Genomic DNA, 25,411 nt, shown 5'->3' with positions numbered 1-25,411 from the left:
TAAACAGCATGGAAAATTACAGAAAATGATGTCATGGCTTTAGAAGCTTCTGGTAGGCTAATTGACATAATTTGAGGCAATTGGAGGTGTACCTGTGGATGTATTTCAAGGCCTACCTTCAAATTCAGTGCCTCTTTGCTTGACATCATGGGGAAATCAGCAAAGACCTCAGAAAAAAATGGTAGACCTCCACATGTCTGGTTCATCCTTGGGAGCAATTTCCAAACGCCTGAAAGTAGCACGTTCATCTGTACAAACAATAGTACGCAAGTATATACACCATGGGACCACGCAGCCGTCATACCGCTCAGGAAGGATATGCGTTCTGTATCCTAGAGATGAACATAATTCAATCCCAGAACAACAGGAAAGGACCATGTGAAGATGCTGGAGGAAACAGATGCAAAAGTATCTATATCCGCAGTAAAACGAGTCCTATATCGGGAGGGTAGAAAGGCCGCTCAGCAAGGAAGAAGCCACTGCTCCAAAACCGCCATAAAAAATCCAGACTACGGTTTCCAACTGCACATGGGGACAAAGATCATACTTTTTGGAGAAATGTCCTCTGGTCTGATTAAACAAAAATATAACTGTTTGGCCATAATGACCATGTTTAATGACCAAGTAATGTTTGGAGGAAAAACGGAGAGGCTTGCAAGCCGAAGAACACCATCCCAACCGTAAAGCACGGGGGTGGCAGCATCATGTTGTGGGGGAGCTTTGCTGCAGGAGGGACTGGTGCACTTCACAAAATAGATAAGGAAGGAAAATTATGTGGATATATTGAAGCAACATCTAAAAGTATATCAGTCAGGAAGTTAAAGCTTGGTCGCAAATGGGTCTTCCAAATGGACAATGGCCCCAAGCATACTTCCAAAGTTGTGGCAAAATGGCTTAAGGACAGCAAAGTCAAGGTATTAGTGGCCATCACAAAGCCCTGACCTCAATCCTATAGAAAATGTGTGGGCAGAACTGAAAAAGCATGTGCGAACAAGGAGGCCTACAAACCTGACTCAGTTACACCAACTCTGTTAGGAGGAATGGGCCAAAATTCACCCAACTTATTGTGGAAAGCTTGTGGAAGGCTACCTGAGACATTTGACCCAAGTTAAACAATTTAGAGGCAATGCTACCGAATGCTAATTGAGTGTCTGTAAACTTCTGACCCAGTGGGAACGTGATGAAAGAAATGACTGTTATTCTGACATTTTCACATTCTTAAAATAAAGTGGTGTTCCTAACCTACCTAAGACAGGGAATTTTTACTCTGATTAAATGTCAGGAATTGTGAAAAACTGCATTTTTAAATACATTGGAAATGTACAATTGTACACTGTCCGAATTGGACATGCTCTAATATACTGCAGAAATGCCCTATTGAATGGCTCGTTGAACTCAGGATGGCCGAGCAGTGATAGACGTTCCTGAGTTTCAAGTCTTTACGTTAAGAACTGACTGATATATAGAGGGTTGAATACAGTGTTTTTCACTAACTACAGGTTGTGAAATCAAAACCACTTTTAGGGTGAATTTAACCACTCGTGGTTGCTCCAGGAAGCTTTGAATCAACACAGGTAATCCTCATAGAGGCCTGATAGATTGTCATTGAAGACAGTTTGATTTGGCAATCGTAAACAACAGGTTGAATTTAGGGAAGGAGGCAATGTATTCCTATGGGAAGAGATGTCATTGCAAACTGTCAGAAGAAAACACCCTGTTTTCACTGTTAAGGGTTCATACTACATGGTCAATGTTAGGCTTGCGCAGATCGGGAGGACCTTAGGAACTTTCCTGTCGTTGAATTGTGTTTCTAGCCTCAACGGTTCTGCCGCTGTCACCCAAAAGGACCTCAAATTTAGGTCAGGCTTCATTTCGGGCCTACTTTTTGCACGGTCACTGCAGTCAGACCGAGTGAGCTACGGTCAAGTGGGGCATCTCTTTGAACTCGGAATGGCCTAGAGACTATGGTGATGCCATTTGTTTTCCTTTTTGTGATGATTTAAGCCTCCCCATTTGATGGTAAAGTTCACATTTCCACTTTAGGATATGAAGGGGACTATTCAATTCAATCTTTTTATGTTTATCTATAGAGGTACAGGTGACCCTGAACACGTGGCAAAAGTAATTTTGAAAGTGGCCTGCATTGAAGAAAAGTTAGAGCATAACCTGTAAACACATGTTGTCCTTAGGGAGCAACTCGAATGTGTCAGACTACATGAACCAGCGAGCGCAGCTATAATAACTCTGTGGCTTATCCATCCCAACCTCCCCCCGAAGAGCCCATCAAGAATGGCGTGTCTCTGTATGACCAGAAGGCCGCAATATGTCTAAAGCATGTTGAAATTACTACTAGTCAGGCTTCATTCCGGGCCTACTTTCTGCAACGTCGCTGCGGTCAGGCTGAGCGAGCTACGGGCAAGTGGCGCATCTCCTTGAACTCGGCACGGCCTAGAGACTAGGGTGATGCATTTTGCCAACCCTTTTAGTGTTGATTTCAGTCTGTCCATTGGGTGATGGTTCATCACTGTTTAAACTTATTGGAAACAGACAAAAGTCAGCCATCAAGTCAGCATCCATCAGTCAATAAAATATCATTCTAACACCAAACTGATACATACTGACACCAAACCCACTTTGTCCAACTCGTTTAGAAGCCAACTATCACATATTTCAGAGCCGACTCAAAATTCACAGTGCCTCTGTTAAAACCATTTTAAAAAATCATTTAAGACGTAGTTACGTTCTCGCTGCGGGTCCAGTTCTGACAGAGCATAAATGCAATGGAATTTTGAAATAAAAGGGGCGGATCCTTAAGAGGTTATTAATGAGGGATTTAACATCACCAAATGGACAGGCTGAAATCAACACCAATGAGCAGTGTGAACATGGTCTTCTGCAAGTTGACAGTGTCCATTGCCAATGTATATCCATAAGGACTTCCCATTACGAAATGGACATGCTGAATCAACATCAATGAGAAATTCTTACTTCCTATGACTTCCTATGATCAAACATGTCAACAAAACCTTCTAGGTTTATTCAGGGCTTAACATGGTGATATATATAATTTGGTCAGTATATATGCCATTTGGACATTTCTTATGCCATTTGGACATGGTACACTGACTTTTTGGTTCGGAAGCCGACTTCGTATGATCATATATTGCAAATCGACAAAACATAGGCCTTATGGACAAACTCAATAAAATAAGACAAATTTGTGGCCGTACGGTTAATACATATGTATAATTGAACATAAAATATGTATAATTGGCAAATAAAGCTCTTTTTATGAGGTTTTAACATTCTGAAAAAAAAATAGATTTCACCCTTGGGACCTGACTTTGTAACCATTTCCCATATCAAAATCTATGGTGGAGTGCGCTCACCCCCTATGGGAATTTTGGTTTATCACACTTGGCATTTGCAATGTTCCCAGCTGCAGTATGGTTTTGATGAACTGCCGTCCATTTGAGTGATATTTGTGAGTGTGGATATGGTTCTCCCAATGCCAATAAGTTACCATTAATTTTTTTTCCATTTCATGGGGTTCTTACTAACAATGAGTGTTTTGTGTTGGAGCCTATTCCTTCCTATTTTAAGAAATAATAGGTAGGCCTTCATGTTTAGGCTATAGGCTGCTATATCCATAGATTTGTTGGTCAATTCCTCCACCCACCATAAAACTAAGACTCGAATTGAGGAGGTATGATGAGAGGGTATGCCATAGGCATACCTTTTTATTACTGAAAATGGCAAAGGATTTTGAAGAATATCAAATGTATCCGATTATATCAAGTGATCTATAACAGCGCTTTGGTCTGCGATGCTTTATGTTAGAAACGAGCTGTAAAATACCCAGGAAAGACGTGACTCCGATGCAAATGGGGATATCATTGTTTCGTTTCGTTGACCTTCAGAGGCTGACTTTGCTTGGGAAGTAATCTAATCCTTTCACTATCAATTGATTAAGCTATTACATTTCTGTACAGTAGAAGATGTTTAAACCCAGACAGCTTTTAGGGAAACACTTGTGACCTTCTCTCATTGGGTTAAGCCACGGAAGAAGAGTAGCCAGCAGTTAAAGCTTACACTTTTCTGTGTCAGTGGGTCTACTCTGTCTGGGTTAGAAATGTAGGCCTAACTTTTGAAAGTACAATGCTCAGATTCCTAATGACGTCTTGGATGTAATTATTTGCAAACAAGACAGACTGATTTGGCATGGGAGAAATGTGATGAAATGAACACATAGGCCTATTTCTCTGTCCATTCTTTGGTTGTAATTTCAATAATTTGTGTGTTATAAAAATGATTCCTCTAATATGTCAAATTAATTAGAAAAGGCATTTTTTTCTACATATGAGGATAGATTAATGCAATGCTTTCACTATAAAGGAGATCTTTGCATCCCTACTCATGTCCACGGCGGTCTGCGTACCCACAACCTCCTGACTTGCAGCCCTGTGCACTATCAAAATTCCACATTGCCATGTAGGCTACTGGACGAAGAACCGTTTCTCATATCTGAGGCTCTGCCTGGTCCGTCCAAGAAGTGCGGGTAAACGCTGTCCACTTTTGTGTTAATTATTAATTTAGCTGTAGGGGAGGGTCTTCTTTTTTTTTTTTTTAACTATATTTTGCTGAAGAGAGGACCATCCATTTTCTACATGTAAACCTTATTATAAATAACTTTCACTTTCTAACTGAAAAATCTCACTAATTTGGAACTGTCCGAATAATTATTATAATGAGAACAGAACTTTAGGCTCCTAACCTTATTCCTCACCTTTAGTGGACCGAATAACCACCGGTGAAAGCAAATACCCCGGGTGGGCTTCTGCCATATTGCTGCCACTTCTCCAATATTTTGAAGAATTAAGGAGAGGAGAGCTGAGGAGAAGAGACCCCATGTCTTGAATTTAAAGGTAGCACGAGTTTGTGAAGGACAGCGTTGAACTACCCATTGTATAGGTCTCATGCTGTTGGCAACGTGGATTTGCCAGCTCACTTGTTGCTCCTTTTCAATCAATACTTCTCAGTCAGATACAGAATATTTACTTCAAGATAGTAAAATTAGTATTGCATAAATCTTACCTGTTTTTCAGTTTTAGAGATAAAAGATCTGTCTCTATCCCAAATGTTTTTCACATTGTGCTGTGTGGTAATCCTGTGTGCTGTTCAGTTTATGACCGGTGAAACCAGTGACAACCTTACTGTGGCTCTCTCTCTCTCTCTCTCTCTCTCTCTCTCTCTCTCTTTCTCTCTCTTCTCTCTCTCTCTTCTCTCTTTCTCTCTCTCTTCTCTCTCTCTCGCTCTCTTTCTCTCTCTCTTCTCTCTCTCTCGCTCTCTCTCTCTCTCTCTTCTCTCTCTCTCGCTCTCTCTCACATTCTCTCTCTCTCTTGCTCTCTCTCACATACTCTCTCACTCACACACACACACACACACACACACACACTCATGAGGAAACACAGGCGTTAAGGGGATTGGGTTACAATCAGTCAGCTCGGTCCTATATCAGTCTACTGCAGCCCCCTGCACCTAATAACTGTCAGAGTGCTGTCTGTGTGCAGTTGACCATGATTGTTATAATTGTTATAATAATGAATAATACATTGTTCAACCCAAAGCTGCTATAAAAGTGTCTCTTGGGACCTTCGTTTTGATCAGTTCTTTGCCTTGTCTTACTCTGTCACTCTCCCAGGTCTTGAACCAGAATGGCAGGGAGTGTCTTCCTGCTCCTATTAGCTGGGACCCTGCTCTGTGGGCTACTGTTCCACACAGTGAGCCATTATGAAGCTGGGGACAGGACCCGCACCAGGAGACCCAACTTCATCATCATTCTGGCAGATGATATTGGATGGGGAGACCTAGGTGCCAACCAGCAGGCGGGTCAGAGTACAAGCCAAACGCCTCATCTGGATCTGATGGCCCAGCAAGGAATGAGGTACAGCTCTTGTTAGCCTGTTCACTAACCAACTAGCCTAACTTAAAGTAGTCTTTTTCTCACAGGATAGAACTGTCATGGATAACTGCAACAGGAGGTGGAGGCTTTAGTTCCAGTCCTGGTGTCAAATACCTTTATTGAATCATGAGCTACACATTTCTTACTTATGTATTGTAACAAGTATTTGCACACCCTGTAACTGTCTAGTCTAGAGCCAGTGTTGGTCACCACCACTTTATTGTTCAAAACACTATTTTGTCCTCCATAACCCCTTTCATCTGTATCCTCCAGGTTGACAGACTTCCACTCCCCAGCCTCCACCTGCTCCCCGTCCCGTGCTGCTCTCCTCACAGGCCGACACGGCCTGCGGAACGGGGTCACACACAACTTCGCTGTGGGGTCCGTGGGGGGGCTACCCCTCTCTGAGACCACCCTGGCCGAGATACTGCACCAGGGTGGATACTACACAGCCATGATTGGTGAGAGACAAAGAGACCTCTTCTATTTTATTCTATTCCATATTTGATTATGTTTTGTTCTATTCTTTCCGGCTCTATTCTATTTTATTCTGTTCTAACCCGTTGTGTTTTCTCTGTTGTAAGTGTAGGTAAATGGCATCTAGGGCACAATGGTCCATACAGTCCCACCAACAGAGGTAAGAGGCATTGAGTTCTTGAGTTAAATGGTTGACATATTATATCTACTATATCTATCTGCATGAAGCCACAGTAGTGCAGGTGTTACAGTGAATGCGAGGTCTAAAACAATGAGTTTCTTATTGCTTTCTGTGGGCAGGTTTTGACTACTACCTGGGGATCCCATACAGTAATGATATGGGCTGTACAGACCTGCCTGGTTACGACCTGCCCTCCTGCCCTCCCTGTTACCCTGGACCACAGATACTACACAACAGGTGGGGGTCGTATGCTCATGGTTAACACGGGTACACAAACATACACAGGGGTCTTTGCTTGCTCTCATAGACAGATGAGTTTATACAGACTGAGCCAGATTCTAATTTGAGACCCAGAAATATTATTTTTCCTGCATGAATCATACATTTCCTTGCCAGAACTAGGGCTGTGGTGGCCACAAAATCTTGTCTTCCACACATAGCCTACAAGCCGCTGATGCAGACCTTTGGAGCATCTACATTTTAACAAGTCTAATAAATCCAGGTAATATAGCCTACACCTTCACAATAAAGCCAATATATTGTAGGCTATTAAGATGGCGCTGGAGAAGAAGGCAGACGTTTTACGTGCCCCCAACCGATTGTTTTTTTTGTTAGTTTACTTGTGTTGTTTGTAACTTATTTTGTAACTTATTTTGTAGATAATGTTGCCGCTACCGGCTCTTATGACCGAAAATAACTTCTGGACCACAGGACTGTGATTACTCACCACGTACTGGCAGAATCCTTTTTTTTTCCTTTAAGGAGTCTGACGAGGCCAACGCGAATGATATACTGCTTTCTCTGAAACAGGCCCAGATCCCAGTTATTTGCATGAAGAGGGGGCAGAGAAAAGGGGGCAGGAGGACTGGCTGGCCGCTGAGAATTAATAGGCGATTGAATAAACCCCCACTTCCTTCCATTCTGCTAGCAAACGTGCAGTCTTTGGACAACAAAATAGATGACCTACGCGGAAGATTAGACTACCAACAGGACATTCAAAACTGTAATATCTTATGTTTCACGGAGACGTGGCTGAACGACGACACTATCAACATACTGGTTATACGCTGCACCGGCAGGATAGAAAAGCGGCTTCTGGTAAGACAAGGGGCGGTGGACTATGTTTTTGTAAATAACAGCTGGTGCACGATATCTAAGGCAGTCTCAAACTATTGCTCGCCTGAGGTAGAATATCTCATGATAAGCTGTAGACAACACTACCTATCTAGAGAGTTTTCATCTGTATTTTTCGTAGCTGTTTACATACCACCACAGTCAGAGGCTGGCACCAAGACTACATTGAATGCGCTGTATTCCGCCATACGCAAACAAGAAAAAGCTCACCAGAGGCGGCGCTCCTAGTACCCGGGGACTTTAACTTCTCTAGGGTAGGGGGCAGCATTTGGAATTTTGGATGAAAACCGTACCCAAATTAAACTGCCTTCTACTCAGGCCCAGAAGATAGGATATGCATATAATTGGTAGATTTGGATAGAAAACACTCTAAAGTTGCCAAAACTGTTAAAATGGTGTCTGTGAGTATAACAGACCGGATTTGGCAGGTGAAAACCTGAGAAAAATCCATTCAGGAAGTAGGATTTTTTGTGTGTAGTTTTCTATTCAATGCCATTGCAGTATCCATTGACTTAGGACTCAAATTGCAGTTCCTATGCCTTCCACTAGATGTCAACAGTCTTTAGAAATTGTTTCAGGCTTGTATTCTGAAAAATGAGGGAGTAAGAGCAGTCTGAATGAGTGGACCCTGCCGTGTCACAGAGCTTTTTCATGCGTGCGACCGAGAGAGTGCCTTTCTTGTTTACCTTTTATATTGACGACTTCATTGTCCGGTTGAAATATTATCGATTATTTAGGCTAAAAACAACCTGAGGATTGAATATAAACATTGTTTGAAATGTTTCTACGAACTTTACAGATACTATTTGGATTTTTTGTCTGCCTGTTGTGACTGCGTTTGAGCCTGTGGATTACTGAAGAAAACGCTCAAACAAAACGGAGGTTTTTGAATATAAAGAGACTTTATCGAACAAAATTAACATTTATTGAATAAATGAATGTCTTCTGAGTGCAACCATATGAAGATCATCAAAGGTAAGTGATTCATTTTATCTCTATTTCTGACTTGTGTAACTCTTCTGCTCGGCTGGTTACTGTTTGTAATGATTTGTCGGCTGGGCGATGTTCTCAAATAATCGTAAGGTATGCTTTCGCCGTAAAGCATTTTAAAAATCTGACACCGTGGTTGGATTCACAAGAAGTTCATCTTTAAACCTATGTTTAAAAAAAATAGTTGCATCTTTTCTGAATTATTATAATGAGTATTTCTGTATTTGAATGATGTCCTTGATGAAAGATCATCAAGGACATCAACCACCCGAACCACTGCCTGTTCACCCCGCTATCATCCAGAAGGCGAGGTCAGTACAGGTGCATCAAAGCTGGGACCGAGAGACTGAAAAACAGCTTCTATCTCAAGGCCATCAGACTGTTAAACAGCCACCACTAACATTGAGTGGCTGCTGCCAACACACTGTCATTGACACTGACCCAACTCCAGCCACTTTAATAATGGGAATTGATGGGAAATGATGTAAATATATCACTAGCCACTTTAAACAATGCTACCTTATATAATGTTACTTACCCTACATTATTCATCTCATATGCATACGTATATACTGTACTCTATATCATCGACTGCATCCTTATGTAATACATGTATCACTAGCCACTTTAACTATGCCACTTTGTTTACTTTGTCTACATACTCATCTCATATGTATATACTGTACTCGATACCATCTACTGTATGCTGCCCTGTACCATCACTCATTCATATATCCTTATGTACATATTCTTTATCCCCTTACACTGTGTATAAGACAGTAGTTTTGGAAATGTTAGTTAGATTACTTGTTGGTTATCACTGCATTGTCGGAACTAGAAGCACAAGCATTTCGCTACACTCGCATTAACATCTGCTAACCATGTGTATGTGACAAATAAAATTTTATTTGATTTGATGACAGACACATCGGGGACTCAACTGGAACAGCTGTCCACATTTAATTGTTGTCAGCCAACAAGATGAGTAGGCCTAACGAACAGCAAAAGCACTAGCCTATGTCAATCTAGTATCCCCCATAGTACAAGAGTTGAACTATTCTATTCTGTGCGAGAAATAAATAATCCAAACATAGTCTGGGACAGTTGTGGGATGTGACATATCCCAAATGAATACAACCACTAGCATAAAAAAATGTAACCAATGAGGCTGATGCAACAGATCAGAACGTTTAGCTTAAATGTTGATAAACTATAAGGCTATTTCTTCACATTATAAGTGCAGCAATGAGCACATGGCAGTAGGCTATTAGCGGGAATGTTCCATTAAACGGTCACGTGGAATTTGACTGCCTTCATGACTCTTGACCGCTGGTGTGGAGGTAATACGGTCACCGTAACAGCCCTAGTCAGAACTCTGTATTCTCCTAATACTGAATATTTGTGTTGTCTACTTAAACAGATTGAAGAGGAGTGGTTACAGCAGCTGTTACACCAAAGTGGCTCTGCCTCTGTTTGAGAACAGGACCATTGTAGAGCAGCCTCTGGACCTGTGGAGGCTAACGCAGCGATACACATCCACTGCGCTCAATGTCATACACACAGCCAGGTAAAATATGCCCATAAAAACATATATGTGACAGGAAAAAAACATCCAGCTATTTAATAGAACAAAACCCTCATATGCAGTACTGTAACTTGGGTTGCTGCCGTTGATATAGCCTACATACTCAGTGAGACAGTTGTATTGGTCATGGCGTGATATGTTTACAGTTTAGTGCAAAGGGAACATAGTTCTGAACGAATGTAGCCCAGATTGTTAGAACAACATGTTTTTGTCAGTGCGTGTGCTGTTTATTTTAAGAACCCAATTTCACAATCTGTCTCTGCCAACATTCTGATTCAGAAAGCAAAGATGGTGTTCCATTCTCGCATGTCAGAGCACAGCTGCCTAAACAGTAAGCAATGTGTGTTAAGAGGGGGTTATTTGGGCTGAACAATATTCTGTAAGTCTGACTCTCTCTCGTTTTGCATCACACCTGTTTGAAGTTCCCATCGCTTACAGTATCAGGTTTCGTGACGGCTTAATACACTCTCACTCTGCCAAAGAGAAGAGCTTGCCCTTTCTCTAGCAAGTCAAGTGGCTATCTATAGGCATATACAGTAGCCTACCATACTCCTAGCTCAAATATACCTTTCTTCACAGTGCTCAAAAGTTTAAATGTGGGATCTTTTATGTTATCAATATCATGATATCATGTTTCTTCATAGGGAACGGGGACAACCTTTTCTGCTCTATGTAGCTCTGGCACACATGCACGTCCCCCTGTCCCCCCCTTCCTATGCCCCCCACCCCTCAGAGGGCGGTGTGTATGCTGACAGTCTGCGGGAGATGGACGGTCTGGTGGGGGCAATAAAGAATGCCTCTGATGCCTCAGACAAGGAGAACACTCTCATCTGGTTCACTGGTGAGTGATCACTAACTACCAGCGATCATGTTTCCATTTGGATCATTGAACATCACTGTATTTTTTTATGTGTTTTTCTTCAGGTGATAATGGCCCCTGGGAGCAAAAGTGCCAGTATGCAGGAAGTGTGGGTCCTTTCCTGGGGAAGTGGCAGACCAGCAGAGGTAAATTCTTCCTGGGTCAGCACTTGCATTCTAGTGCATCAACTCACTGAACTAAATTACGAACCTTATGGATATTGACATCAATGGTCCATGTATTGGTCTGTTACCTGTCTGTCAGGTGGGGGTTCTGCCAAGCGGACCACTTGGGAGGGGGGGCACAGGGTGCCCACAGTGTCCTACTGGCCTGGCAGAGTACCAGCCAACAGCACCAGCAATGCCCTGCTCAGGTTTGGTCATCATTACAGTAGATACAGTGCCTTGCGAAAGTATTCGGCCCCCTTGAACTTTGCGACCTTTTGCCACATTTCAGGCTTCAAACATAAAGATATAAAACTGTATTTTTTTTGTGAAGAATCAACAACAAGTGGGACACAATCATGAAGTGGAACAACATTTATTTGATATTTCAAACTTTTTTAACAAATCAAAAACTGAAAAATTGGGCGTGCAAAATTATTCAGCCCCTTTACTTTCAGTGCAGCAAACTCTCTCCAGAAGTTCAGTGAGGATCTCTGAATGATCCAATGTTGACCTAAATGACTAATGACGATAAATACAATCCACCTGTGTGTAATCAAGTATCCGTATAAATGCACCTGCACTGTGATAGTCTCAGAGGTCCGTTAAAAGCGCAGAGAGCATCATGAAGAACAAGGAACACACCAGGCAGGTCTGAGATACTGTTGTGAAGAAGTTTAAAGCCGGATTTGGATACAAAAAGATTTCCCAAGCTTTAAACATCCCAAGGAGCACTGTGCAAGCGATACTATTGAAATGGAAGGAGTATCAGACCACTGCAAATCTACCAAGACCTGGCCATCCCTCTAAACTTTCAGCTCATACAAGGAGAAGACTGATCAGAGATGCAGCCAAGAGGCCCATGATCACTCTGGATGAACTGCAGATATCTACAGCTGAGGTGGGACACTCTGTCCATAGGACAACAATCAGTCGTATATTGCACAAATCTGGCCTTTATGGAAGAGTGGCAAGAAGAAAGCAATTTCTTAAAGATATCCATACAAAGTGTCATTTAAAGTTTGCCACAAGCCACCTGGGAGACACACCAAACATGTGGAAGAAGGTGCTCTGGTCAGATGAAACCAAAATTGAACTTTTTGGCAACAATGCAAAACGTTATGGTTGGCGTAAAAGCGACACAGCTCATCACCCTGAACACACCATCCCCACTGTCAAACATGGTGGTGGCAGCATAATTGTTTGGGCCTGCTTTTCTTCAGCAGGGACAGGGAAGATGGTTAAAATTGATGGGAAGATGGATGGAGCCAAATAGAGGACCATTCTGGAAGAAAACCTGATGGAGTCTGCAAAAGACCTGAGACTGGGACGGAGATTTGTCTTCCATCAAGACAATGATCCAAAACATTAAGCAAAATCTACAATGCAATGGTTCAAAAATAAACATATCCAGGTGTTAGAATGGCCAAGTCAAAGTCCAGACCTGAATCCAATCGAGAATCTGTGGAAAGAACTGAAAACTGCTGTTCACAAATGCTCTCCATCCAACCTCACTGAGCTCGAGCTGTTGTGCAAGGAGGAATGGGAAAAAATTTCAGTCTCTCGATATGCAAAACTGATAGAGACATACCCCAAGCGACTTACAGCTGTAATCGCAGCAAAAGGTGGCGCTACAAAGTATTAACTTAAGGGGGCTGAATAATTTTGCACGCCCAATTTCAGTTTTTGATTTGTTAAAAAAGTTTGAAATATCAAATAAATGTCGTTCCACTTCATGATTGTGTCCCACTTGTTGTTGATTCTTCACAAAAAAATACAGTTTTATATCTTTATGTTTGAAGCCTGAAATGTGGCAAAAGGTCGCAAAGGCCGAATACAAGGCACTGTATATCCGAAGCTACCCCCAGCTCAGATACAAAACACAGGTGAATGAATGTTACACTTTTGCGTTATTTGTGCAAACTTGACCCCCTCTTTCTCCTGATCTCCCTCCCTCTTCCCTCTCCATTCTCCAAGTGGTCTGGATATCTTCCCCACCCTCCTCTCCCTAGCTGGAGTGAACCCCCCATCAGACAGACGCTATGACGGTATCGACGCCACAGACGTCCTCCTACACGGCAAAGAAACAGGAAATGAGGTATGACACACTGAGCTATCAGAGCTAGTCTTAACACAAATGTAGTGACGTAGAACTACTCTGAAACAGGAATATGATCGGATGGATTTCTGGAACGAGTCTCTCATTTTGTCTTCCTCTCCCTACCTGCAGTTCCTCTTCCACCCCAACAGTGGCGCTGCAGGGAAGTATGGGGACCTGCAGACTGTCAGACTGGGGCGCCACAAGGCCTTCTACATCACGGGTAATACAGCCGTTAAAGTAACGGCTAAAAGGGATCTGGATAAACTTCATTGGTATGCTTGGTCAGGTGCATTGAGTGACTGACTGAGATTTGATTGATCTGCTTTAGTATTCAAATCAAATCAAATAAAATTTATTTATATAGCCCTTCGTACATCAGCTGATATCTCAAAGTGCTGTACAGAAACCCAGCCTAAAACCCCAAACAGCAAACAATGCAGGTGTAAAAGCACGGTGGCTAGGAAAAACTCCCTAGAAAGGCCAAAACCTAGGAAGAAACCTAGAGAGGAACCGGGCTATGTGGGGTGGCCAGTCCTCTTCTGGCTGTGCCGGGTAGAGATTATAACAGAACATGACCAAGATGTTCAAATGTTCATAAATGACCAGCATGGTCGAATAATAATAAGGCAGAACAGTTGAAACTGGAGCAGCAGCACAGTCAGGTGGACTGGGGACAGCAAGGAGCCATCATGTCAGGTAGTCCTGGGGCACGGTCCTAGGGCTCAGGTCCTCCGAGAGAGAGAAAGAAAGAGAGAATTAGAGAGAGCATATGTGGGGTGGCCAGTCCTCTTCTGGCTGTGCCGGGTGGAGATTATAACAGAACGTGGCCAAGATGTTCAAATGTTCATAAATGACCAGCATGGTTGAATAATAGTAAGGCAGAACAGTTGAAACTGGAGCAGCAGCATGGCCAGGTGGACTGGGGACAGCAAGGAGTCATCATGTCAGGTAGTCCTGGGGCATGGTCCTAGGGCTCAGGTCCTCCGAGAGAGAGAAAGAAAGAGAGAAGGAGAGAATTAGAGAACGCACACTTAGATTCACACAGGACACCGAATAGGACAGGAGAAGTACTCCAGATATAACAAACTGACCCTAGCCCCCCGACACAAACTACTGCAGCATAAATACTGGAGGCTGAGACAGGAGGGGTCAGGAGACACTGTGGCCCCATCCGATGCCCATGCCACTGCTGCTAATTCGTGTGAAAGATTGGTGTGAACTTTCCAACCTATGAACCAGAAATAAGAAATTTAAACCTGAACTTTCCAACCTATGAACCAGAAATAAGAAATTTAAACCTGAACTTTCCAACCTATGAACCAGAAATAAGAAATTTAATAGTCAATAGAACTATCTCTATTGATAGTTTAGTGAAATAGTAGTATTGATAGTTTAGTTTACTGTAGTACATGTTGCCCCTACAGGTGCGGCTGAGGCGTGTGGGGGGTCTAAAGGGAGGCAGGAGCTCCACGACCCCCCTATGATATTTGACCTGTCTGGGGACAAGGGCGAGGAGACACCCCTGGACCCCACCACGGAGGAGTACAAGGAGGTGGATGAGAGGGTGAGGAGGTGGAGGGAGGCGCTGCTCTATGACATTGCCACTGACCAATCAGTGTCCATGGCCGACTACGCCACAGACCAATCAGCAGCCCCCTGCTGTGACCCCCGGCACACAGCCTGCCGCTGCCTCACCCTGGGCTGAGGACACACACACATTCAGTGTTATACAGTTTGACATTCACAGAAACACCGACTGATACGCAGACACACACACTTTAGTTTTAGTCCAATAATTGTTTGCTCTTGGAGGTATATGCGTGCCCCTGGGAATGTAGAAATCAGACCTGTAGCCTACATCTGGGTTACTGTAAACAACCCCAGAGACCAACCAGAAACATTTGCCAGAGTGAAGAAGAAAAGCAAATATTAGAACTAGCATCAGCCTGTTGTGAGGAGGCCGGACTGTGGGTCATTCTCCTGGAGGTCAGTACTGGGGATTGACTGAGACACATTGCTCACTGCTGCTCTGAGGGGAAACATGGGAAGACAGCTGCAGTTGCGTAGCAAGGACAATTTACTGTATTATTACCAATATTAAGTGTTTTCCTGTACACAGGCTTTTTGTACAGTTATATAACAGAGGCTTCTGGGATGCTCTAGCACTCTCTGGTGGGGAGTAAAGTAGGATGAAGTTGCCAATACACTGATCTAAGACCAGTTTAGTTTGTCCCACGAATAACTTCCCTTTAACCCAAAATCAAAACATCCGAAGAACAAAAAGCACCACCCTTTGGCAAATCAGTCACAGGATCATATCAATAGGTGTGCTATTTACATACTATATGTATAAATGTATATATACACAAACAATAAAAAATCACTTTCCACCAAAACCACTTAAGATCTAATGTATTGATGAATAATACTAATTTCATTTTCCAAAAGAGTATTTAATACAAGTCAACATAGTTTTTTTACAAAGTAAAAAGATCTGTCATATCTGAAATGTTACAATATTCAATATTATGTAGTCAATGGTGTTAATAATGAAATCAATGAAATAAAAGGACCTGTACGATCCTATAATACAGTTCTCTATTCAGTTTTTCACATTTCAGTATTTGACTCTTTTTTTCTTAGCGCTGTTCGAAAACTATCGCTTCAGACATGATAGAAGCCCCCCCCTCTTTCTTTCTCTTCCCTCCCCCTTCTCTCTCAGGGCGTGCCACAGCTAGAGCCCACTGGTAAGCCTCAGTCTCTGGGCCCCTCTCTGCCACCCTACACTGGGTTCTAGCCAATCTGCATCAAGCAGCAGAATAGGACTCAGACTTCACTATCCAGTCAGTGTTATATATCACTTAACGATACTAAGAGGTTATAAAAGTACAATTGAATGGTTTTGCCTCTTCCCCTTTTGACAATGTTAAGCACTTTGAACACTTATCGATAGCTGTATATGAATGCAATTAAATATTAAAGTCCCTTTTTAACCATGTTAATATTGGTTAATATTAGACTAGAGGTAGGCTACAACTTCAGTGCCCAGACTTCCTTTCCTTCTGTGATAGTTAGGGAATGAAATGTTTGTATTCATATTGACCTTCAGGGCGAGGTATAAGACAATGTACAGAGACAGGTCTACTGTCTATCCATACTCTACTTCTGAGTGGCGCACGATAGTAACCAATCACCATTGTGGCTTCTACATTTCTCCTATCTGCCTCATTGGGGACATGGGGGTGGGACCTGGGGGGGGGTGGGGGGGAGTTCTCTGAATACTGATATCCCTTCTAGCTTGAATGGCTCCAGTTGATTGGTTCCCAGGAAAAGTTGGGTCAGTTGCTCTGGTTGTTGACTGGAGGAAACTCGTTCTTGTCATCCAGACAGACAGGTCCCTTGGTAAACTCATGTTCAGGGATCACATCGCCTTTCTTAGCCCCTCCATCTAAGTAGCCTGGGAGGAGGATTGAGGGATGGAGAAGAAGAAGATGGAAAGAGAGGAGAGATGACAAAAGGTCACATCACCAGACTAAATTACACAAGGTAAGACAGATACAAACCATACACACAAACCATACACATAACCAAACATCCACATAATACCTGTGAGAGTGGTAGAAGAGTGTGGGGTCGAGGGGAGAGCCACAGTGGCAGCTTATGATAGGCTGTTTGACGGTGGGAGGGACCTTCTATCCTCAAGCTCCTCCTCTTCCTGTTGTTCTTCCTGTGGCTCCTTATCTCCTTCAAATAGTCTGGAGAAAACAAAAAGAGCCTGAGAGCAAATACACACGCACAGAAGCGCATATACAAACATGCTTCCACACACACCAGGGTATATTCTATTTAAATTCCAGTCAATTCAGAAAGTAAACCAAATTTCTGATTGAAAAGCAATGAAGAGAAATGAAATGGGACTTTCAGTGTACTTCCTGAAATTACTGTAATTTAAATGGAATTGACCCCAACCCTGAGGCTCACACACTTATTCACCTATGTTTCCTGACCAACACACACTCTCCTCCCTCCTGTGTGTCGATGTTATAGATGTAGATATGTCCATCTGATGACGCCACCAGCAGACGAGGCAGCTTCTGAACCCTGAAAATCATAACAAATAGGACTGTCAAATAAAGAGTTACCAAACATCGAAATGCACACAGACACACACCATCCCCCCGCAAACACACACAAACTTACGTGGCCAAGGCGCAGATGTTCTTGAGACCGAACATGTTAAGTCGTACAGTGGCGAAGGCCCGGTCCTGGTGCATCATGTCAGAGACCTGGGAGGGAAGGTAGGTGCTGGCTGCTGTGAACATCTTTCCCACGTATGCACCCCACGTAGGACATCCCCCCTCTCGACTAGACAGGCAGAAGAGACATAGTCACACTCAACAAGTCAATCACACTCCTCTTCCCAACTGACTACAAAGACAACTGTAACACAAAGCATCTTCCACTCCTGACAACTAGCCACTGAGGACCAGAAAGGGCCAGGTTGTAACACAATCAACACAACAAACTCAAAAGAGAGTAAACAGTGTGTACCTGGGGCTGTGACGTTCCAGTTTGAAGATATGGACCGTTTCCGTGTTGCTGGAGGCACAGAGGAACTGGGCATCTGAACTAAAGGACAATGAGCTGATACTCACGTACCTGAGACAAACACACATGGTAAAAGTCATCATCCTCAAGAGACCAAACCTACCCCTACAAAACCTTGTCGAGACATTCTAAAGTATTGTGTCTATCAGCTGTACTATTGTATGTGTTTCTGTAGTCTGTCTGTCATAAACAGACCTCTTCATCCCTCTGCGGAACTCAAACAGTCTTTGTCCCTCTGGGATGGTGAACACTCGGATCACTGTACCCTGGGGAGGAGGAGATGGTCAGACAGAACTATTGTACACAGAGAACGGAGTGACACACTGAGTGTACAAAACATTAAGAACACCTGCTCTTTCCATGACCAGGTGAACGTTAGGATCCCTTATTGATGCCACTTGTTAAATCCACTTCAATCAGTATAGATGAAGGGGAGGAGACAGGTTAAATAATTATTTTTAAGCCTTGAGACAATTGAGTCATAGCTTGTGTATGTGTGCCATTCAAGGGGTGAATTGGCAAGACAAAAGACTTAAGTGCCTTTCAACAGGGTATGGAAGTAGGTTCCAGGCGCACCGGTTTGTGTCAAAAACTGCAACGTTGCTGTGTTTTTCATGCTCAACAGTTTCCTGTGTGTATCAAGAATGGTCCACCACCCAAAGGACATCCAGCGAACTTGACACAACTGTGGGAAGCATTGTAGTCAACATGGGCCAGCATCCCTGTGGAACGCAACTCAATATTAGGAAGGTGTTCCTAATGCTTGGTATACTCAGTGTATATATAGAGAGATACAGTAGAAAGACATGCAGAGATAAACAGAAAGACAGAGGGAGGAACAGTCAGACTCACCCTCTCGGAGGCGCTGGCCAGTTTGGTTCCTGACACGTTGAATGTGAGAGCTGCAAGGGGACTGTCATGGGCTGGGATCATCGTCACCGTGCTCTGAGGAACACACAGGTCATATGTCATTGACATTAACCTGTGACCACTTCAACAGCTGTGACATGCAATGACTGTACTACATGTACTCAAAAGTATTAAGTCATTTCCACTACCACTACAAACACTCTACAACCTAATCGCATGCTGCCATTGAGATCAACATGAATACCCCCTGCGTTGTGCTGTGTAGACTGACTTGAATAGCAGCGGTGGCAGAAGAAGTTTGAATGTCAGGTCTTACCAGGTTGTTGGCGTCATAAACCATGATCTCCCCGATGGTCTCACTGCCAGGGTACGCCAGGTAGGAGTTATCATGGTTCACAGAGAGGGCACAGAGACCTGACGGGTTGGAGGGTGTATCTGTGTTTAAAAACGGAGCATAGTTGAGGGTACGCATCGTGTGTGTGCCTACGTGTTTATTCAGTACCTGAGGGGTTGTGTGGTATGTTGAGCAGTGTTTTGAGCAGCTTCATGTCTTTGATGTTGTGGATGTAGACTGACTCCTCCAGACATACTACCATCCTCTACAGGGGACGGAGAGAGAAATGTTACTGCAGAGCTATACGGTTTGGAATGGGAATCCCTCTCAGGTGGGCCTCAATCTGGGGTGAGGAGTGGGTTTGGAATGGGGCCTCCGATGGCCATTACCTGTCTGTTGAGCCTGACTGAGAGGATGTTGTTGGAGTAGCTATAGTTGCAGATCTCTGTTCCTCTCTTGAAGTGGTAGACATTCATACGTCGGGGCATGGAGAGACTGACCACCACCACCAGACTGCTGGAGAACAACCGCTCCACGATGTACACGTCTGGAGACTCCGCTGGGAAAGGGAGGGAAGGAAGTGGGCGGGAAGGGTTAAATCACATAGATGTGCTTATATAAAAACAACACTTTGCATAGAATACACACGCAGGTAAACATGTGCATAGAGCACACATGCACAGACACGCAAACACGTACACACTCCGCAGGCGCACATTCCATCACATTAATTTCATAGTTTAATATTTTCTGAACTTTTATTTATCTTAAAACTGCGTTGTTGGTTAAGGGCATGTAAGTAAGCATTTCACGGTAAGGTCTACTACGCCTGCTGTATTTGGCGCATGTGACAAAATTGTATTTGATTTTTGTATTTGACACTCAAGCCAAAACATTAATACGCTGACACTTTCCTCTCACCGTGATAGGAAACACTGATAAAATACTTGTAGAATGCATTACTGGGAACAGGTTTATGGTGTAACACTTTACTCACAACCATTGTTTACAAAAGTGGGAGAGGGTGGACTGTGTCAGCTTAGAACTTGTTCTCTGGTTACAGAGACTACTGTACAACCACGCTGGTTGACCTGACCACAGCTTACTAGGTGCTTGTTTTGTCCCTGTCCTTATGATACCAGTTTAGTGAACATCTGCCAGTGTTTAATTGTAGTTACTAGCTACCAGTACACACAGGCTAAGGAAACTCACTCACCTCCTTCATGGATGCAGTCCATCTTGTCCACCGAGGTGACAGAGAAGAGTCTGTAGCCTGACTTAGTGCCCACTGATAGAGACCTGAGACACAAAGAGACAAAGAGAACACTTTTTTGGTTACAACATGATTCCATGTGTTATTTCATAGTTTTGATGTCTTAACTATTATTCTACAATGTAGAAAATAGTCAAAATAAAGAAAAACCCTTGAATGAGTAGGTGTCCAAACTTTTGACTAGTACTGTAGATGTTAACTTGTGGTGCCATAATCTATGTAAATCATATACCATAGGGGTCTTAAGCTACGGAGATAAATGCACATATAACAGAAAAACCATACAATAAAAAATGAGATGACACAATGTTTATGAGTGGAAAGGCTGACTGGACCAAGGCTGATTGTACCACTGAAGGCAGAGGATGTTGTTTTCTAAGGACAGTCATACACACTCGGCTAACCGGGAAGTGTAGGCAATACGTGCAATGCCTCACTACCCAGTGAGATATATATATAGCAGTCATGGGGAAATTAAGGATACACAGTGTGCTGTATAGCCAACACAACAAGAGTTGAATCAGGTCATGTATTATTATTATATATTTTTTTAGGATCCCCATTTGCTGTTGCGAAAGGATGTGATCGCCCTAAGCACTTCAAACAGCACTGATAATCAAGCACACTATCTATGGTTCCATGATCTCGCCATCACGGTTGACAACTCCATTGTGTCCTCCTCCCAGAGCGCTAAGAACCTTGGCGTGATCCTGGACAACACCCTGTCGTTCTCAACTAACATCAAGGCGGTGGCCCGTTCCTGTAGGTTCATGCTCTACAACATCCGCAGAGTACGACCCTGCCTCACACAGGAAGCGGCGCAGGTCCTAATCCAGGCACTTGTCATCTCCCGTCTGGATTACTGCAACTCGCTGTTGGCTGGGCTCCCTGCCTGTGCCATTAAACCCCTACAACTCATCCAGAACGCCGCAGCCCGTCTGGTGTTCAACCTTCCCAAGTTCTCTCACGTCACCCCGCTCCTCCGCTCTCTCCACTGGCTTCCAGTTGAAGCTCGCATCCGCTACAAGACCATGGTGCTTGCCTACGGAGCTGTGAGGGGAACGGCACCTCAGTACCTCCAGGCTCTGATCAGGCCCTACACCCAAACAAGGGCACTGCGTTCATCCACCTCTGGCCTGCTCGCCTCCCTACCACTGAGGAAGTACAGTTCCCGCTCAGCCCAGTCAAAACTGTTCGCTGCTCTGGCTCCCCAATGGTGGAACACACTCCCTCACGACGCCAGGACAGCGGAGTCAATCACCACCTTCCGGAGACACCTGAAACCCCACCTCTTTAAGGAATACCTAGGATAGGATAAAGTAATCCTTCTCCCCCCTTAAAAGATTTAGATGCACTATTGTAAAGTGGCTGTTCCACTGGATGTCATAAGATGAATGCACCAATTTGTAAGTCGCTCTGCATAAGAGCGTCTGCTAAATGACTTAAATGTAATGTAAATGTATGGGCATACACAGAAATACTGTGTAGAGAAAAGGAAGGGCAGGCATCTGTCAACAGATGGAATAGGATGGAGTATAGGATATTCATTCTAGAATAGACACTGATTTAAGATTAGTTTAATGTTTTCCTCCCTTATGGTTTAGGTTACGCTATCGGGAGGGTGAGCTGATCCTAGATGTGTGCCTGAGGGCAACCGCTACCCAGAGTTGATCAGGTGTGTGGTTCAGTGGGATATAGGCTTGCCCAGCCAGGCAACAAATAGCCTAACTGCTGAGAATGATTGAAAATGGGAGAGTTAATGTCAATGTGTCTGTTTGACCACCTGGATTGTTTATGACACCAGACCCCAGCCAAACAGCTGTTATTACACCTGTAATTGACCTGTAGATCAACAATGTCTGGATGCTCCGTTCTCACTCACACTAATGTTGCCATTATCCAATACATCCAACCGCCCCATGCATGCAGTTGTGATAGCCTAAGTAATTGACAGTTCCAAAACTCATTGCATGTGTCCTCATCTGAGACAAATACCAGACTTGCACAATACACACAAAAAATGTGGGTTCCTCAAGTGTTCTTGGCGAAGAGTGATGGTTCTATGTGGAACCATACTGACCCAAAGAACCCTTTGAGCCCTTCAATAGTTATTTGCTGTTCAAAAAAAGGTTATTTCCTTTTTTTGTGATAATTAAAATGTAGGGATGGCAGCTCATTTGAATATTTTGGGGCCTGGTTTGCTCACAGATATTTCTGTGCAACTGTGAGTGAGTGTCATTGCAGTTTATCTAAAATGTTGTGTTATGCTATCATATGTTATACAGTATATGACTTAGGCCAGTGACAGTGTTTTATGAACAGTTGACTAAGTCAGTAGTTCTCAATTCTCTCCCCAGGGACCCCCAGCAGTTCCACAGCTAGCACACCTAATTTAACTTGTTAATAAACATAATACAACCTGTGGAATTTTTATAATATAATATGGCTATTAAACCAAAATGTAAAAAACTTGTACGGCTCTAAAATTGAAATAAGAATGAATAGAACAGGCGTCTCCAGTCAAGTAAATTACAGCATAAAAGAGTACCACAGTACGAGTCATAATGCCTATAAAACATAGAAGTCAAACAGGGAAATGGTTCCAATCGTTTTTCCACCATTCATTTTTCCCATATGGTATTTTATAAACACTTAAAATAAGGGCTGTGTTTCATGTAGGCTTACCCTGGCTTGACATTTTGATAACCACGTAAATCTCTCCAGGGCAAGGTGACTTTTATCAAGATTGCATGATATTGCCCCCCATAAAAAAAAAACATTAAATGCTGATTAGCTGCTAATGTGGCTATCATAAAGAACTAAAAATGCCATGATGATCAAGACAAAGGTATGAATCTCTGGATTAACTATCTAATATGTTAGCTAATGTATTAATCAATACATTGATTACATTTCTTTACATGGAAAATTCTGTGAACTGTCTCGTGCAAGTTTTAAATTGACAAAATACATGTTAGCAAAAGTGACAGCTAGAGATGACGTGCAGGAGCTTACATGGATTTGTAGTTTTGCATGATGTCTCTTTTGATGCTAATTAGCATTTTCGAATCTGAGAGTAAATACAGACGAATATATTGATAAATCACCTTATCCGAGAGAGATTTACATGGTTATCAAAACGTCACGCCAGGGTAAGTCTACAGGAAACACAACCCTTATTTTAAGTGATTCTAAAATCCCTTATCCCCTTTCTAGTGGCGCACATATTAATTATGGTAATGCACGAGCGTGGAGTTGTATCCATAGTTTCCTGGTTTGGCTTCCGTGTTTTAAAAGCGTTCGAGAATGAGGTGGATATGTTAGAAGCCAAATAACCCTGATTTGGTACTATATAGAACCATGTGTTTTTAGTGTGTAGTCTGCTGACCAGTATCTCCACTGTAGGTCAAATCTAGATTGGCTACTTTTATCTGACTATCAATAGGCCTTAGTAGTGTGGTGGCCTACTTCACAAGCTAGTAACCTATATTTTAGGAACAGTGTTGAAGAGACACCATGGGACAATTGGATTAACAGCGATAAACAAACTGCACAAGTGGGTGAGGTTTGAAGATACAATTCACACACTAACATATTTCTGCTACAGACCATATTATAGCTGGAAGCATAAGGATTTACTTCGGCCCTAGATTATGCAATTAGAATATATCTAGCAGTATGACAAGGAGAATCCGCTAGATTACGTGGTGTCCTGGTTGAACGAGGAGCTGATCAAGTCTTGAGGCCCTCCTGGACCGTCGAAGGTCTCCGGGTCCTCCATCTCGTCCACGGTTATTCTCCAGCTCCACTGCCCTAGTTTGGAGAGCTGGGTCCTGATCGATCACTCTGTAACCCAGCTCCTCTACACACGTATGCGCTAGAGATGAGTTAATACAATGTAATAAATGCTATACAAATGACAAACAGTTGGTTTGAATCCTGAAACTATAAGTCCCTGTTATTGTTTTTTACTTTTTGAGGAAGGCGCTTGTAATTGCTCTGTTTTTATCCTTAACAGGAGACCGACAAGTGAAACAAAACCGCTGAGGGCTGTATCCGTGACTTTTGCCACGTTTTCTATTGGCTGGTTAGAACATTACCTCTGCATCACTCAGATTGGCCGACCTTTTCATAGCTTGTATCTGATTGGTTTACAAGAAAACAGTGCAGAGAGCACCGCCCATTACACGATTGCGATTGGTTCACTTTACCTTCTTCGGGCACGAGGAATTGTTTTGATTGTTTTGATTGGATGGACCCATCAACTGTTTTGCTGACCGCATCTTTGCTACATCTCTCTGTGAAGTTTTGCAGAGTTTGCACAAAAGCAATACATACATATATAGGATTTTACTTAAATTGATCACTGTTTTGTTAAAGAGAATTTTCCTGCTATGCAGGAAATGCACATTTGTAGTGTATTTGAGTTTTAAAAAGGCTTCTTAAGTTTGTAATTTCCACTTTGAAATGTCAGACTTGATGTGCCCTAACGAAAGGGTGTCGACCCCTACAAAAATGTACTTGAATTATAATCCACTGAATAATTAACATTTCCTTTTGCTCCATGATTATTTTACTGCTGTAGCAAACTGGCTCTAATTAAGATCCTACATCTGTACAACACTGCATTTGACATATTCCCTGGCTGATCAGTCATTAAACATAATCTAATCCAATGGCACTGCGATCAGTCATCTATTGTTTATATTAAGGTTAAACTGCTGAAGCACAATGTGCAGAACATTTATCTTCATAAAACAACAATATCCTCCCAAAATATTCATGCATCGAGTACTGTAACGACCCTGGGTTTATAAGCGCGGAAATCGACCCTGCCGCAGGAGCATGCTTTTGCGGTACAGTCGATAGCTAG

At 42.9% G+C, this 25,411-nt stretch overlaps 3 protein-coding genes across 5 annotated transcripts in view; 1 reads left to right on the top strand and 2 right to left on the bottom strand.

Annotated features, from left to right (window-relative positions):
* Positions 1–5,258, bottom strand: part of LOC118402910 (monocarboxylate transporter 7-like) — an 11,620-nt gene extending 6,362 nt beyond the window's left edge. The window contains exon 1 of one of the 2 annotated variants that reach the window (XM_035801277.2): positions 5,095–5,258. The gene's annotated coding sequence lies outside the window, so the exon portion shown is untranslated. Of the gene's footprint in view, positions 1–116; positions 253–5,094 lie in introns of those variants that run through there. The other variant, XM_052478049.1, reaches the window with a different exon arrangement.
* Positions 1–16,068, top strand: part of LOC118402911 (arylsulfatase G-like) — a 17,987-nt gene extending 1,919 nt beyond the window's left edge. Inside the window, exons 2-12 of the mRNA XM_035801278.2 lie at positions 5,702–5,944; positions 6,236–6,423; positions 6,552–6,599; positions 6,740–6,857; positions 10,165–10,311; positions 10,974–11,170; positions 11,254–11,334; positions 11,453–11,561; positions 13,330–13,450; positions 13,583–13,673; positions 14,878–16,068. Of these exons, the coding sequence (XP_035657171.2) occupies positions 5,715–5,944; positions 6,236–6,423; positions 6,552–6,599; positions 6,740–6,857; positions 10,165–10,311; positions 10,974–11,170; positions 11,254–11,334; positions 11,453–11,561; positions 13,330–13,450; positions 13,583–13,673; positions 14,878–15,158 (1,611 nt within the window). The 5' untranslated portion in view covers positions 5,702–5,714 and the 3' untranslated portion in view covers positions 15,159–16,068. The remainder of the gene's footprint in view (positions 1–5,701; positions 5,945–6,235; positions 6,424–6,551; positions 6,600–6,739; positions 6,858–10,164; positions 10,312–10,973; positions 11,171–11,253; positions 11,335–11,452; positions 11,562–13,329; positions 13,451–13,582; positions 13,674–14,877) is intronic.
* On the bottom strand, positions 15,298–25,411 carry LOC118402915 (WD repeat domain phosphoinositide-interacting protein 1-like). Of its 2 annotated transcripts, none has more exons than XM_035801282.2 (12): positions 24,243–25,411; positions 20,482–20,564; positions 19,655–19,824; positions 19,434–19,530; positions 19,248–19,345; positions 18,914–19,006; positions 18,257–18,327; positions 18,005–18,112; positions 17,654–17,818; positions 17,447–17,554; positions 17,060–17,208; positions 15,298–16,910 (listed from the first exon to the last, which is right to left on the bottom strand). In XM_035801282.2, the coding sequence occupies exons 1-11, from the start codon at positions 24,317–24,319 to the stop codon at positions 17,112–17,114; spliced, it is 1,167 nt and encodes a 388-aa protein (XP_035657175.1). In that variant the 5' UTR covers positions 24,320–25,411; the 3' UTR covers positions 15,298–16,910; positions 17,060–17,111. The 2 variants fall into 2 exon arrangements, with proteins under 2 accessions (XP_035657175.1, XP_052334013.1); XM_052478053.1 differs by lacking the exon at positions 24,243–25,411 and adding an exon at positions 23,554–24,094.

Source organism: Oncorhynchus keta, chromosome 24 (genome assembly GCF_023373465.1).
Source record: "Oncorhynchus keta strain PuntledgeMale-10-30-2019 chromosome 24, Oket_V2, whole genome shotgun sequence".
In the NCBI taxonomy this organism is placed as follows: domain Eukaryota; kingdom Metazoa; phylum Chordata; class Actinopteri; order Salmoniformes; family Salmonidae; genus Oncorhynchus; species Oncorhynchus keta.
Note: the sequence above shows the minus strand (reverse complement) of the source record. Positions and strands in the feature narration are given on the sequence as shown.